The 12,976-nt window shown below is 47.2% G+C and overlaps 1 protein-coding gene across 6 annotated transcripts in view; it reads left to right on the plus strand.

Annotated features, from left to right (window-relative positions):
- Nucleotides 1-1,850: 1,850 nt before the first annotated feature.
- LMCD1 (LIM and cysteine rich domains 1) overlaps nt 1,851-12,976 on the plus strand; it is a 36,225-nt gene continuing 25,099 nt past the window's right edge. For 2 of the 6 annotated variants that reach the window (XM_062630403.1, XM_062630401.1), the window contains exon 1: nt 10,333-10,437. Coding sequence is in view for 2 of the 6 variants with exons in the window: in XM_062630399.1 (XP_062486383.1) it covers nt 1,901-1,975 (75 nt within the window). In the remaining 4 variants the exon portion in view is untranslated. Of the gene's footprint in view, nt 1,981-10,330; nt 10,438-12,976 lie in introns of those variants that run through there. The other 4 variants (XM_062630404.1, XM_062630399.1, XM_062630402.1 and 1 more) reach the window with 4 other exon arrangements.

Below are 12,976 nucleotides of genomic sequence, written 5' to 3' on the forward strand. Positions count from 1 at the left end.
GAGCTTAAATGAAACATGATCATTTCTGCTTCAAGCAAATGAGAAGAGACTTTCTATTTTGCACATCACTGAGTTCTACATGTTGGCATTGTTTATTTTATGGAGCCTCCATTACTGAATTGAAATATTAATATATTGGTGCTATTCAGATGGTAACTTGAGTATGTCTCTCATTTATATGAATTTCCCAGAAGGGAGATGTTTCAAAGACCAAATCAGGGAACAGATACAACTTTATCTTTTCAAATCATGAAACATCCTCTCCTTTATTCCCAATTAGGGGTTTCAGCACCGCATCCCTAAGAAATCACCAACAACATACTCATCACATGTCAGTCATCCCATGTCCCCTGTTTAGCACTTCTGGCCGTATCTCTCAGCTCCATTCCCAGTTCAGCATGCCTGCCTTTCCCTGTCTCTGGGCTCTTTTTCCATTACTTTCATGGCACTCGCAGAGAGGATGCTTGGGCTTTAGGATGCAGACTTGTTCAAGCAGGTTTGTTAGGAAACACTGCTGGGATAGACCCAGAGGTGATTAACAGAGATCTCGAAGCAGCTGACATTTCCTGGAGCATGTGAAACTGCTCTGCTCAATGAACAGCATCTTCTAGCTTTCACTCCAGTGTGTGCCTATGCTCTGGCCATGTATTGGGAATCACCCAATCTAGACAGATGGAGATGAGAGTGTTAATGGGGAATAATGGTTTTACAGTGTCTCCACATCTCAGCTGGGAACTGAAAAATCTCAGGTTTCACTTTCCCCCTCCTGCAGGTTTCTGAGTACATGTGGCCCCTGCTACAAGAGCAGGAGGGGAGTGTGTGACCCTGCCTGGTGTTTATACTTCCCTGAAGCAGCAAGCAGATCAAACTTGACAAAAAACATGAGGGCCTTTATTGGGAAGTGTCATTTTCAGATGTGCTTCTCTCCCATCATGACTCTTTAGACAGAGATGTGTTTTAATAACCCCTCCATCTCAATGCTGATTCAGACTGTGAGCTCCTTAAAGCAGCTCTGAGCTAAAGGAGGGCATATTTCCAATGACAGGTCAGAAGAGTTACAGCTCCTTAAATCAAATTAGCAGACAGCATCTGAATGGGAGCCTCTGCAAGATGAATGGGGTTTTGAAGAGTAAAAACGAGGTAATAAACAAGATTAACACAAAACTAATGGACGAATGGAGATAAATAAGGGAATGTCCATGTAATGTCAGAGGGGGTAGGATGCCAGACTTCTGGCAACATGTTTGAGACAGGAATAGGTAACTCATACCTACTAAATCACAGCCATAAATCCTACACTGTGTTAACAGAAAATGAATGATCTGAACTGAAATGAAAGGGAAAAAGAAAGGAAATTCACTGTTCATGGTAAAAAGAGCTGCTAGTCTAAGCTGCTCCTTTTTATGCTTGAGCCAGGTTTAGAAAGGCACTTCAACTGCCTGATGAGGCAGGTAAGTGCACACATGGCATTCAGCCCCCAGCTTCATAAAGTTCCCCCTTCATAAAGTTCACCCCCGTGTGCTCAGGGTGCCACAAAAATGGCTCCTACAGCTTTGAAAAAGAAGAAATTCATACTGACAAGTTGATTCTGAACTGCAAACCAGGACAAAGAAGAGGTGAAAACAGCCCATTCCTTCCCTTCCATCATAGCAGATCCCTTTCAAAAGCTAAGATTGCCTAAACCAACCCATTAACCTGCATTGTGGGTTGACACAGAGATTACAGTGTGTCAGATTTCTAGGTATGGTCTGAAGTCTTAGTCATTTTTGGTTAATCATTAATTAAACAAAGGACTTTATTGGTTAACAGGTGGACTTCTTACTGACAGAAGTACAAAAACCTGTCCAAAGGAAAAGATCATTTTGTGGCTACAGCACAAGGATGAACCTTTGCGGCTCTAATGCAGAATTGCCCTGTTCATGTAAGCAGGTCTTGTGAAGTTCCTTGTCCTTCAACCTTTTTGGACAAAATCTGGGTAAGGTACGGGATCCTATCTTTTATTATGTGACTTGATACACTTGGAAAAAGGAGCCAAAGCTTTTGAACTGGCAGACCTCATCAGACCCCAACTCTACCCACACCACAGGTTCCAATTCTGTCAGTGGGTCTGGAGAGGTTTTACCTTCCCTGCAAACCTTTCTGCCTCCTGTCCTCAGACCATCCAAGTGTAACAAGAGGATTATTTGCCTGACTCTCTGGAGCTGTTGAGTGTGACTGTGCAAACACGTAGTTACAGTCCAGCACATTTTTACAGTCGAGTACATTTTTATTGGCATCCACACCTGGAGAGCAAGAAGAGATAACAACAGGGGCTCGTAGGGCTGTGAAGTGGAGAAAAGCCTGTAGTTCAGCAGTCTGAGCTCTGCTGAGGCTGGGAGAGCTACCAGAGCCCACACCACTGAACAGATGCAGTAATCAGCAATGTGAGGGCAGAGATGGACGCAGAGCTGATTACATGGGGCCATCCTAGTGAATAGGCTTGTGAAAGTCCCTTTGCAAGGCAGAGTTTGCATTTTGGAACTGGGCTCATGTTTTAGGCATGTACGCTCATACTTGGATTGGAATCCTTTGGTGATGCTTGGTGCCCTTACAACCATTTCATTAAATAATGGAAAATATTACATTTGTGATTTTGTCTGCCACTGCTCGGAAACAGCCCGTATGGTACAGAGATGCCGTTCATTTTTTAAGTGCTGCGTGGTCTCAGCTTGCAAGAACATTTGATAAACTGTAGCTAAACTATAGGGAAATAAATACTTTCTTTTAAATCCATAGTTGTTTTATGAACTTGGGAGCAACCAGTTAAGCTAGATGGATTTTGAAAAGGCCTACAGTGTTTTTCTGTTGAAATACCAAATGATAAACACCATTTTTCTTCTCTCCCTGCAGAAACAAGACAGCCCAGGGTAACATAAAATTTTCTTTTACTTCCTTCCAACAATGGCACATTTCTTCTTTTAGAGGCTGATTAATATTTATTACTGTAGTAAATGGCAACTTAAATACATGCTAGCAGTTCTGCAGTATATCATTAATTTAAGAAAACAGGACACCTACTATCAAACTACAATGGGTCCTTCTACAGTGAATAATGGTGGTGATATGGCAACCTTTTGAAAGGAGCTACTGAAGCATCCCAGTAGTGATTTAAATGGCAACATGTTACCATGCAGGAGCAGATCCTTCCAACTGGTACCTATGATTACATGGGCAGTCAATGAGTGAGGCACCTTTGGGTATACACTGCAAGTGGCAACACAAAAATAAAGAGGGAAAACATGAAAATCAGTGTTTTCCTCATAAAGGATATTGAAAGAAGTCCTCATCCTTTGTCCATCCTAGGGTGTAGGCATGCATTTGGCAGGGCTAGCGGGCATCACCGCATATTTTGTGAAAGGCTGGTCTTAAATTCTTCCAAAAGAGGGTTTGAAGTTGAAGCTGGGAAAGACACTTTTGGGGCTGTGTTTCAATTAAGAAGGCACTTTGAAGAGGAGAAATCTTTGGGTTTATTTTTCTTTCTGAGATTCCTGAGTTGTGTTCAGATGTGCCCTTTGGAAAGTTGAACGAGGACTCTTAGTGTCATAATGAAAATCTATATAATCCATAAAATGACTCTTCTTCAGAAGCATCAGATAAGGTTAGTTCTACTTTGTTAATGGTTCTATTTTTTAACTACAACAATCTGAAAAATTGCTTTTGTTACTTTTGTATTCATAGAATCATAGAATCACAGGATGGTTTGGTTTGGAAAGGACCTTAAGATCATCCAGTTCCAACCCCCTGCCATAGGCAGGGCCGCCTCACACTAGACCATGTCATCCAAAGCTCTGTCCAACCTTCTAAGATTTCTTGCTCAGGTAGTAAGGGTCTTAATGCCCTAACACTTCAGTCCTCATGTAAAGACAAATCCAGCAGCCTGATACAGAAACATACAGGGAGGGTGACACAGATACTTGACGCAGGACCAGACCTGAAGGCAACTACTTTATATGCATGTACTTAGAATGCACAATAAGGAACTGGCATTGCTGGATCAGAGATCTCTGCCATTTGTAGGCGAAAAGATTTATAACCCTGAACTAAACTTTTCCTGCTCCAGGATGGCTTCACTATGGCTTAAGCACCACAGCTGGCTCCCATGGCCATTCCAAAGCTGGCCTTTGTCTGCCCTACCACCCCCATCATCTCAAGTGCCTTGTCTGAACAGTGCCCTCTGGATCCATCTACTGACCTTCTACAGCCACATACGTCAGCTAAAAGCAGCCCTTCGCCCTGAAACCTCCTTTCTGGAACATTTCTTAGTTTCTTCGTGTACGCCCACAGCTTTCTCAGGAGGTTTTGCCTCATTCAGTTTCTTCCCTTCCCAGATTTGCCTTCCTACCAGGTGGACAAAGCCACTCCTTCCCTGGCAGCGTGGCCACCTGGGCAAGGGATGCTAATGGGGCTTGAGCTGATTGTGCCAGGCACCCACCTCCCAACAGGTCCGTCCACATGGGAACAACTTCCTCTGAGCAGCATGGCCAAGGCAAAAGTGGAAAACAAGTCTTTGATTCAAAATAAAATGGCAAAAAGTGTGATTCATTTTCTTCATAAACACTATGTCATTTCTTACTTTATGGATAGACTTACAGGATTCAGAGACTCAGACTGATACATGACTTCAAGAGCTTTACTCACTACAGATAATCCTTTGATGATGAAACTAACTGCGTAAAGCTTTGGAAAGAAAGACTTTTCATGAATATACCCAAATTAGGCAACCCATATCGTAACAGCTGTGTTCATAACCACATGTATTGCTGGTTTATTTTTTTAATCTACATTACTGGATCTATTTTTGACTACAAGCAAGATGACTCATTTGATCACAACCAGTGAAAAAAACATAGTATGTTGCCACAAAATATGTCTTAGACTTGATGCAGTATTATTTTTTTCTCACCACTGCAATCATGTATCTCTTTAAAACCAACCATGCGCAAAATCATCCCATAGAGGAATTTGGCTTGTTTTATTCAATAATCAATAGAAAAGGAGCTGCCTGGATTTAATTGTCATTTGTCTGCCTTTCTGATTTGTTTCTTCCATTTATTTTCCTGTTCTTTTGCTTTGATTTTGCTCTGAGTCTCCAGGAGATCAAAATTTCTTCAGAAATATTTCAACCAAATCTGTAGTTTTACTACTACTACATTCATGGAAGAGGGGCAAAAACTTAAGCAAAAGCAGCTGCAGAGCAGTATTTTCTACTTCATTTATTCCTTTATGTTTGTACAGAAGAGAAAAACTGAAAATTAGCCAAGAATGTAATACCGCAAATTCTCTCACTAGAAAACACAGCATAGTTTGCAGTAATCCCTTTTACCATAGCATTAGCTGCTTGATCTGCAGTACACAGACTGCTCTCAAAGAGGCAAAAGGCTTTGCCAGCTCATACAGACTCCTGTGTCGCTGGGGCTGTGGTGGTCCACACCAGCACATCGGTGCGTGCTCTCTGAGATTTCAACTAGCTCATGGCATGAGAAATTTATAGTAGTTGCCTCTGGACCAAATTTTCACTTGCATCAGCCAAGGAGCAAGTCAGGCAGCAGTTTTAAATGCACAGTATCAGTGTGGGTCCACCCTGGGCAGAGCAGGGCCAGGGCTGTGTGAGGCTGGGGTCAGCTCTGACAGCCCAGTGGCATCAGCCTTCTGGTTATCAGCAAAATTCACTTTCAGCTCCAAGGTTTTTCACTCCTCTTTCTGCAGTGGTGCCTTTTATTTCTCGAGAACAAAGCAGCTCAGCATCAGTTCCAGGCAGAAATTTGGCCCTTTCCTCCATGTGGGATTCCTGAAGAAATCAAGACATTCCTAAGAAGATCTTTGTGCTCCTCCAGCACTGCCTTTCTCCTGCAGCAGGACTTCAGCCTTGTCTGTGCTCTGTCTCCTAAACCCCAATCCCGCAGCCTAAACCCGACTCCCCAGCCACACAGCTTCAAGCTAACCTTGCTCCATGTCACCCTTTCACCTCCCCTGAGACTCATCCTGTTTCCCTGAGATGCCTGAGAAAGGAGGTGATGCCTGTCTACACCTCAGCACCTGATGGGCTCCTCTCCTTTTTCATCCTCTTCTTCCCACCTTTTGGTGAGCCTCTGATGCATGAGGATAAAGCCTTGAGCCAGGCTCTCCACCTTGAGGTGCAGCCCTGAGGCACACTGGATCAGGGATTAAAACTGGATCAGGATTAAAACTGGAGATCCAGGCTTGGCAACCTGCTCCTCTCTGCTGAGTGGAGCATCTGGTGAGAGCGTGTGGGGTTTGGGAAGGGGTAGGGATGATTTGGCCTGCATCCCCCAGATTCAGAGTCAGAAGGGCTGGAAAACCACTTGCTCCATTCTTCAAAGCCACGGCTGAAACAATGCAAGTGGCAGGAATATAAATGAGGAATAAAGCTGCAAACTCAACTGAATTAGACCTTGCAAAATCCATCTTAGAAAGTACAGATTCTGACCTAAGAAATGAGTATTGCTTAGGTCGCTCTAAATCACAGAGAATGATGCCCAAGGAGAGACAGATGACCTAATACGTCTTTTCCTCCCCTGTCCTCAGTGACTTCAATAAACTCTTGACCTTGCAGGCCAATAAAGACCAACCCAAAAGAGACGGGAAGTCTGGATTCACCCTCAGCATCTTGTCAGAAGCAGCGAGGAGCTCTGTTTCAGAAATTATTACTAATGCCAGCCTTTTGCTGCCATGATATCAGCTATCAACTATTTTTTTGTTCAAGTACAGGCTTCTGCCTTCAGAGCTCAGCTGACCACTGAGTGCACTTCAGGATGCAATAGTCTGGTGACACCTCAGTGGGGATAGTTTTGCCCTGATAAAAGTGGCTGGTGAATCAACAGGAAGCTGAAATCTCTGTTTCTCATAATTGAGCATCTTTCCCCTTTGTCCATTTGCTGGCAATTTATGGGGAATGACTACTGCAGAGATTTAGCTGTGTTTAGTCATAGAATGATTTTGTCTCTTCCTAGCAAAGAGCTAAGTATAGCGCAGACTCATTATTCAGAGGCCGTCAGTGATAACTGGTGCTGGCATCCTTCCCGAGGCACAGTGTGAGAGGCCGGGTCCTCCTCAGAGCCGTCTTCAGCTTGCCTTTGCCTCTCCCTGACTGCATGTTGCTCTGCATCGCAACCTGCCACGATGCCAGAGCAGATCTCCTTCTCAATGACAGCTTCTGTGGTTGTCTATTCCTGATGACAGGCTGAGTCGTTCCGAAATCTGTAAACTAAAATGGTCACCAGCCGGCTTGGCTGAGTTTCCCAAGTCTGAGAGCACCCACCATCAGGAGCTTCTCAAGGGGGTTCTAAACACGAGAAATAATCTGCCCTTGATTTAGCTTTTCACTCTGGCTACACTTAGCTATAGCTTACCATGACTTAATTGGGTTACCATGAACTACAACAACTCCAGATACAAATATAAGCATCTAGGGTGTTTTTAAGTCACATTCTGATCATGGCTTTATTATCTTCCAGTATTAAGGAATCATAGAGCCTAATGGGACTTTTTGCAAGGGTGTGTAATGACAGAAAAAGAGAGAATGGCTTTAAACTGAAAGAGCATAGATTTAGCTTAGATAAAAGGCAGAAGTTCTTCCCTGTGAGGGTGCTGAGGCACTGGCACAGGTTGCCCAGAGAAGCTGTGGCTGCTCCATCCTTGGCAGTGTTCAAGGCCAGGTTGGACAGGGCTTTGACCAACCTTGTCTAGTGGAAGGTATCCCTGGAACTGGACGATCCTTAAGTTCCTTTCCAACCCATTCTATGATTCTATGATTCTAATTACACACTGCGTCAAGCATTGTTTCCATGCTGACGAAAAGCCTTTGCTACGTGGGGAGAGCCTGGTCACTACCTTGGCACCCGGAGCCTGCTGGTGCACAGCTTCACAGCTGCTATTTAAAACTAAACCCAAGAAACTAAAATCCCTCAAACCCAGCACTTTTCTGTGTAACCTCTCCCTACAACACAGATTTGCCTCCCACAGATGGATCGCTTTCCCTCCATGCTGGCTGGAGTGTGCCTTCCAGCTGTGAATGAGGACGGGAGCTGATGGGGACCTGTAGCAGCTCTCCCTGGGGCCATGTGGCAGTGGGGCAATGTTAGCACTCCCTGGGGTGTCCTGGCCTCTCACCCTGTGCCTCGTGGCTCCCAGAAATCCCTTTGTATGTCTTTGCCTATTTCCCAGGTTGCTGTGTGCATTGAGAAAGGGAGCTAATGTCACCTCATTGCCATTTCAAACGTTTCTTGTGGCTGCCAAGGTTTGAAAAGCAGCATGGGTTTGAAAAACAATATCCCTGGTGCTGTTCCCTCTACTCACTCCCAAAATGCCTCTGGAAGATCAGGTTCAAACACCCTCCCCAGAGGGACTTTATCACTCCAGAATTTCTCTTCTGCCATTGCTTTTTAACCCAGATTTTTTGAAGATGTTAAAATACTTCTAAAAAAGCCCCAGACATCCTCGCTGTGTGTCAGAGCACATTCCCAATCCCAGGGGGTTGCTAGCCCCTCATGCCTTTGGCCTGCTTGTTCTGTCAGGCCAGCAACTCCTACACAGCTCCATCCCAATTGCTTCTCTTGAACAGAGTGAATCCCTTCTCCCTGTGCTGGATCCTGGGAGGCATCAGCCACTCGGTCCTGTGCTGGAGCAGGAGAGCACCCAGCACTGTGCATGGCTGTGGAGGAAAGCCCCACACTCACCAGCTGTGGAATAGCACTGCCACTGTCCCTAAGTGGGTTTGAGGCAGGACTGGAGAATTTAGAACTCAGTGGGCACCCAGTTCCCCATGAGGCAGATTTGCCCCTCTCTGCATAGACCCAGGTAACCCATCCCATGGCTAGAAAGCAACAGAAAGCCCTTTCCTTCTTCTGCAGACTGAGGGACATTGTAAGAAGCAAAGCAGAGCATGACTGGAGCATGAGAAGGGAAACGCAGGCACCTGCATTGCGTTCCCATCTCCTCCAGTGAGGTACCAGCCTTTGCTGCCATTCACTCATTTTCCTTTCCACACGGCTGCTACAAATTGTATTGCTTCTTTTTGTCCCTTCCTGTGGCGGGAAGGTTGGAAGCAGATGATCTTTATGGTCCCTTTTCCAACCCGAACCAGTCTATTATGTGATTTTCGAAAAGCATATCCAGGTGCTGGGGAACAAAATGCAATGTGAGCGCTAATAAATCCTGCCAGGGTCACATGAGTGACAATGAGGGAAAGGGACGCAATTAATCGTGAAGTTCCCTCAGAAACTGAATACAGAGGAGGCTGGGATATCTGTTTCCTTTCTCTGCAGGAACGTATGCAAGAAATCTTGGGAAAACATACTGACATGAGATATTAAATCAACACAAGAGTTTAGGATTTCTTTTTTCTCTTCAAATTACAGTTGTAACCAGAGAGTTCAGCCCTGGGCTGAGTTTGAATTCTTGCTCCTGGTAGCTCTGTGTTGATCACAGAGCATAAGCAGGCAGCTGGATCCTGAATTCTGCTCTTTCAGCATGGGTTTTTCCTGGACTCAGGCATGAAGAGGAAGGAGAACAGCGGGAGACAGCGGAGAGGGAGAAACCAGGGAACAGAGCTGCGAGCAGGAGCACACAGAGCCCTCTCACCCTCACCTGCACAAAGGGGCTTTGTGCTGGGCCTCCCAGCCAAGGCAGGAATGCCTGTTGAAAGCTGTAAAGAAGACTTTGCCATTTCATGTGAAAGCAAAGCCCCCAAAAGCAATAATAGATTGCCATTCAATGCTTGACATATTGAAATAACATAAGGAACACGGTTTTGGAGAGTTTCTTTTGCAAAAATTTCCTCATCTGTCTTCTGTGATAAACATTTTCCCAGCATCTTCCTGCCTGATTTGGGAAATCCATTTCCCTGTGCCTGGTGTCAGAGCCTGGGACGGCAGGGCAGAAGGACGGCGGGACAGAGGGACAGCCCCAGCCCGGCCATGAATGGCGACTTGCCTTGCGAGGGGCCAGATTCCCAGGCCCCCATCCAACCTCCCCTGCATATCCTCCTCGCCCCAGTTCAGGCAGACCCTCTTAAAACCACTTTTATTTTCTCTTTGCCCTATTCTTTTTTTTTTCTTAGTTAAGCCCCGGGAGCTGCGCTGGGGAATTGGGGGGGGTTGCGATGGGATGGGATGGGATGGGATGGGATGGGATGGGATGGGATGGGATGGGATGGGATGGGGGGCGCGGAGGGGCTCTGCCGCGTACACGTGCGCGCGTTAGTCAGCACGCTCCGCCCCACCGCACGCCATTGGGCAGAAAAGTTTGTCGCCGGCGGCGGATTGGCTGAGGGCTGCTCGGGGCAGCAGCGATCGCCAATGAAAGGCGGCCGTCGGGCGGCGCGCCCAGGGTGAGTGGCGGACGCGGCTCGGGATGGATCTGAGCCCCGCGGTGCAGAAGGTGGGTCCGCGCCGGCGGGCGGGGAGCGCGCAGAGCGGTAGACAGATCGGGGCGACCCGTGGGGTGCTGCTTCCTCTTCTCTCCTCCTCGCCGGGGCTGCGTGGTGCCGGGGGTGACTGCGTGCTCGGGAAGGCGCGCCAGGGCTGCCCCGTTTAACCTGCTCCGCTTCCTTCGATCCCTTCGCCTCCAGCCATCTCCTGTGCAGTACCAGCGGCTGCGATGGGCGAGGAGGAGGGGGCGAAGCACGCCCGGGACGAGGAGTGGGCAAAACCCATCTCCGGGTCTGCCCAGGCACACTGCATCTGGGTTTGAGCCTATTCCTATACAAGAAACCAACTTCAACGAGGCTTTTGCTGAAAAAGCAACTGTTTGTCGGCTAGACTAACTTGTGTGAGGTTCTGACCACTGCTCTTCTGAGCGCCTGTATCCTTGGAGGGAGTTGCTGGTCTCCCTTTAGGCCCGCTGGAAAGCCTTTGTGCCTTATGCTCTGGCTGTCAGAGGCTTGCTTTTCCTGGGATATCCTGGGTCTTGGCCACGGTGTCTTTTGATGAGCAAAAGAACCAGAATAACTAAAAGGCCCTCTTGGCATGGCTGAATGGAAGGGATTTTAATTGCTAAATAAAAATCTGTGTGGAATGGGTTGTCAGGGAGCAGCTGCTCCTGTGACCTTACTTTCTGTACCTTTGTCACTGCATAATTAGGAGATGAGTTAAACACCTAATGTCAGCACTTCTCGGTTTCAACATTGTAATCCCATCTCTGGTGCCAGATGGCCCTGACTGCCTAGTATCATATGCTGTGCCCTGAGACTGTCCTCTGTGGTTCTGCTGGGACCTTCCTGGTGCTGGATGGCACTGTGTGCTGGGAGCTTATTGAGATGTTTCTTGCCAATGCTGTCCTGAGAGTTCCCTCCCGGACTGTCAGGAAGGGAAGCTCAGCCTGCCTGCCTTTGAGGTGTAGCTCCCTCTGTCCTATTGGGTTTGAGCTGTGCAACTGCTGGATCTGAAGAAAAACTATTTGACGAGTTCTGTGGAAAACAGGATGCTCCTTACAGGCTGTCCCGGGCAAATGTTAGCGTCTGGCAGCAGGGCTTGTGTCTGCATTGCAATCTGGGTGGCTGGGGCTGTGCAATGCACTATTCTCTGCCGCACGATGCTCCTGCTCTGTGTCCTGCCTGAAATATCTGGTGCTGTGAGGTGGGATTGAGGGGTTCCTCCTTCCTTCCCTTCCTCCTTCTTGTGCCCAGCTCTGCCCATCTCCCCTGTCCCTGCTTGGTGAGGACCTGCTGGGGAGATCTCTGGTGTGTCATCCTTAGAGACCAAGCAACGTGTCCTCTGCAGAGGCTCCCTGTGGCTGGTAACCTTTTAGGCATGTCCATGGGGCGCTGGTTGCTGCAGCTTCTGGGGGGGGGGGGGGGGGGCAGGGAGGACATCTTCGGATGCCCCCTGGGGAAGTTATCACCAGACTCTGGGTAGAGATCGATCCTGTAAGAGTGAAAACTGACCTTTTCTCATGGGTAACTGCCCCTGTGTGCCGGTCAGCCTAGCTTTGTCCGACAGCAGCCCGATTCCTGCCTTGCCTAGAGTTTGGAGGGTTGGAGTAGGGTAAAGCCCTGCCAGCAGCCCCAGGGCGGGGGTGCCTTGTAAGGGAGCAGGGCTAGGCATGGGAAGCAAAGAGAGCTGAACAAATCTGTGCTGTTGAGCTTAACTATGCCCTAGTAAAGCTGCCACTGCACTGTACCCGTCTGCCAGGAGCTTCTTGAACATCACCCACAGGGGATGGAGCAGTGAGGCTGCACAGGGGTACAAAAGGGGCTTACAGTTCACCATGAGGGACTTGTGAGTGCAGCCATCACCGGAGCCTTTGTGAAACATGTGGCAGGATCCTTGGCTCCCCTTGGTGGAAGCACAAAGAACAGGACATTGTTACTAATTTCACTTAAATCTGTTCCGTACAGACTGTCTGCAGTGGAAGGGTGTAGTTCTGCTGTGAGATCTACTCAGAGCACTGGTGCGGGACAAGGAGCACATGATGCCCTCTGTCCATGTAATCCTTCTGATGAGCTGCCTGTCTCCTGTCACCTGGGTGGGACTGGGCATATCAGTGTTAAAAAAAGGAAAAGTCCCATCTAGGTTGCCTTTCAAAAGAGATATGAATGACATAATAAAGATAGAAAAATACAGACCCTGGATCACTGTCTAAATAATGCATGTCCAAAGACAAATGGATGTCTTTGCAGTAGACGGCTGTTTAATTTCCTGAATCATGAGAAGGGCACTTTTTCTGGGCATGGGGTGGAATGCTGTCAGGTTTTAATTTGGCTTGGCAGTGCTGTGCAACCAGTTTGAGCAAGTCAGGGAAGGCAAGTCTGGAACTCATTAGGGCCTGTTGCAAGGCCCTGAAAATTCGATTTTCAATCACTGTTGGGTTTAATTATTGTTGATGTCTTGCCTAGCGTATTATGGGATTCTTTCTGAGGAAATTAAAACAGCATGAGTGGGCTGGCATTCTGTTTGGCAAATGGGTTGTTTAGATTAAA

This window comes from Pezoporus occidentalis, unplaced genomic scaffold (assembly GCF_034315485.1).
Source record: "Pezoporus occidentalis ecotype Australia unplaced genomic scaffold, CSIRO_AGI_Poc_V1 ctg35, whole genome shotgun sequence".
In the NCBI taxonomy this organism is placed as follows: Eukaryota; Metazoa; Chordata; class Aves; order Psittaciformes; family Psittacidae; genus Pezoporus; species Pezoporus occidentalis.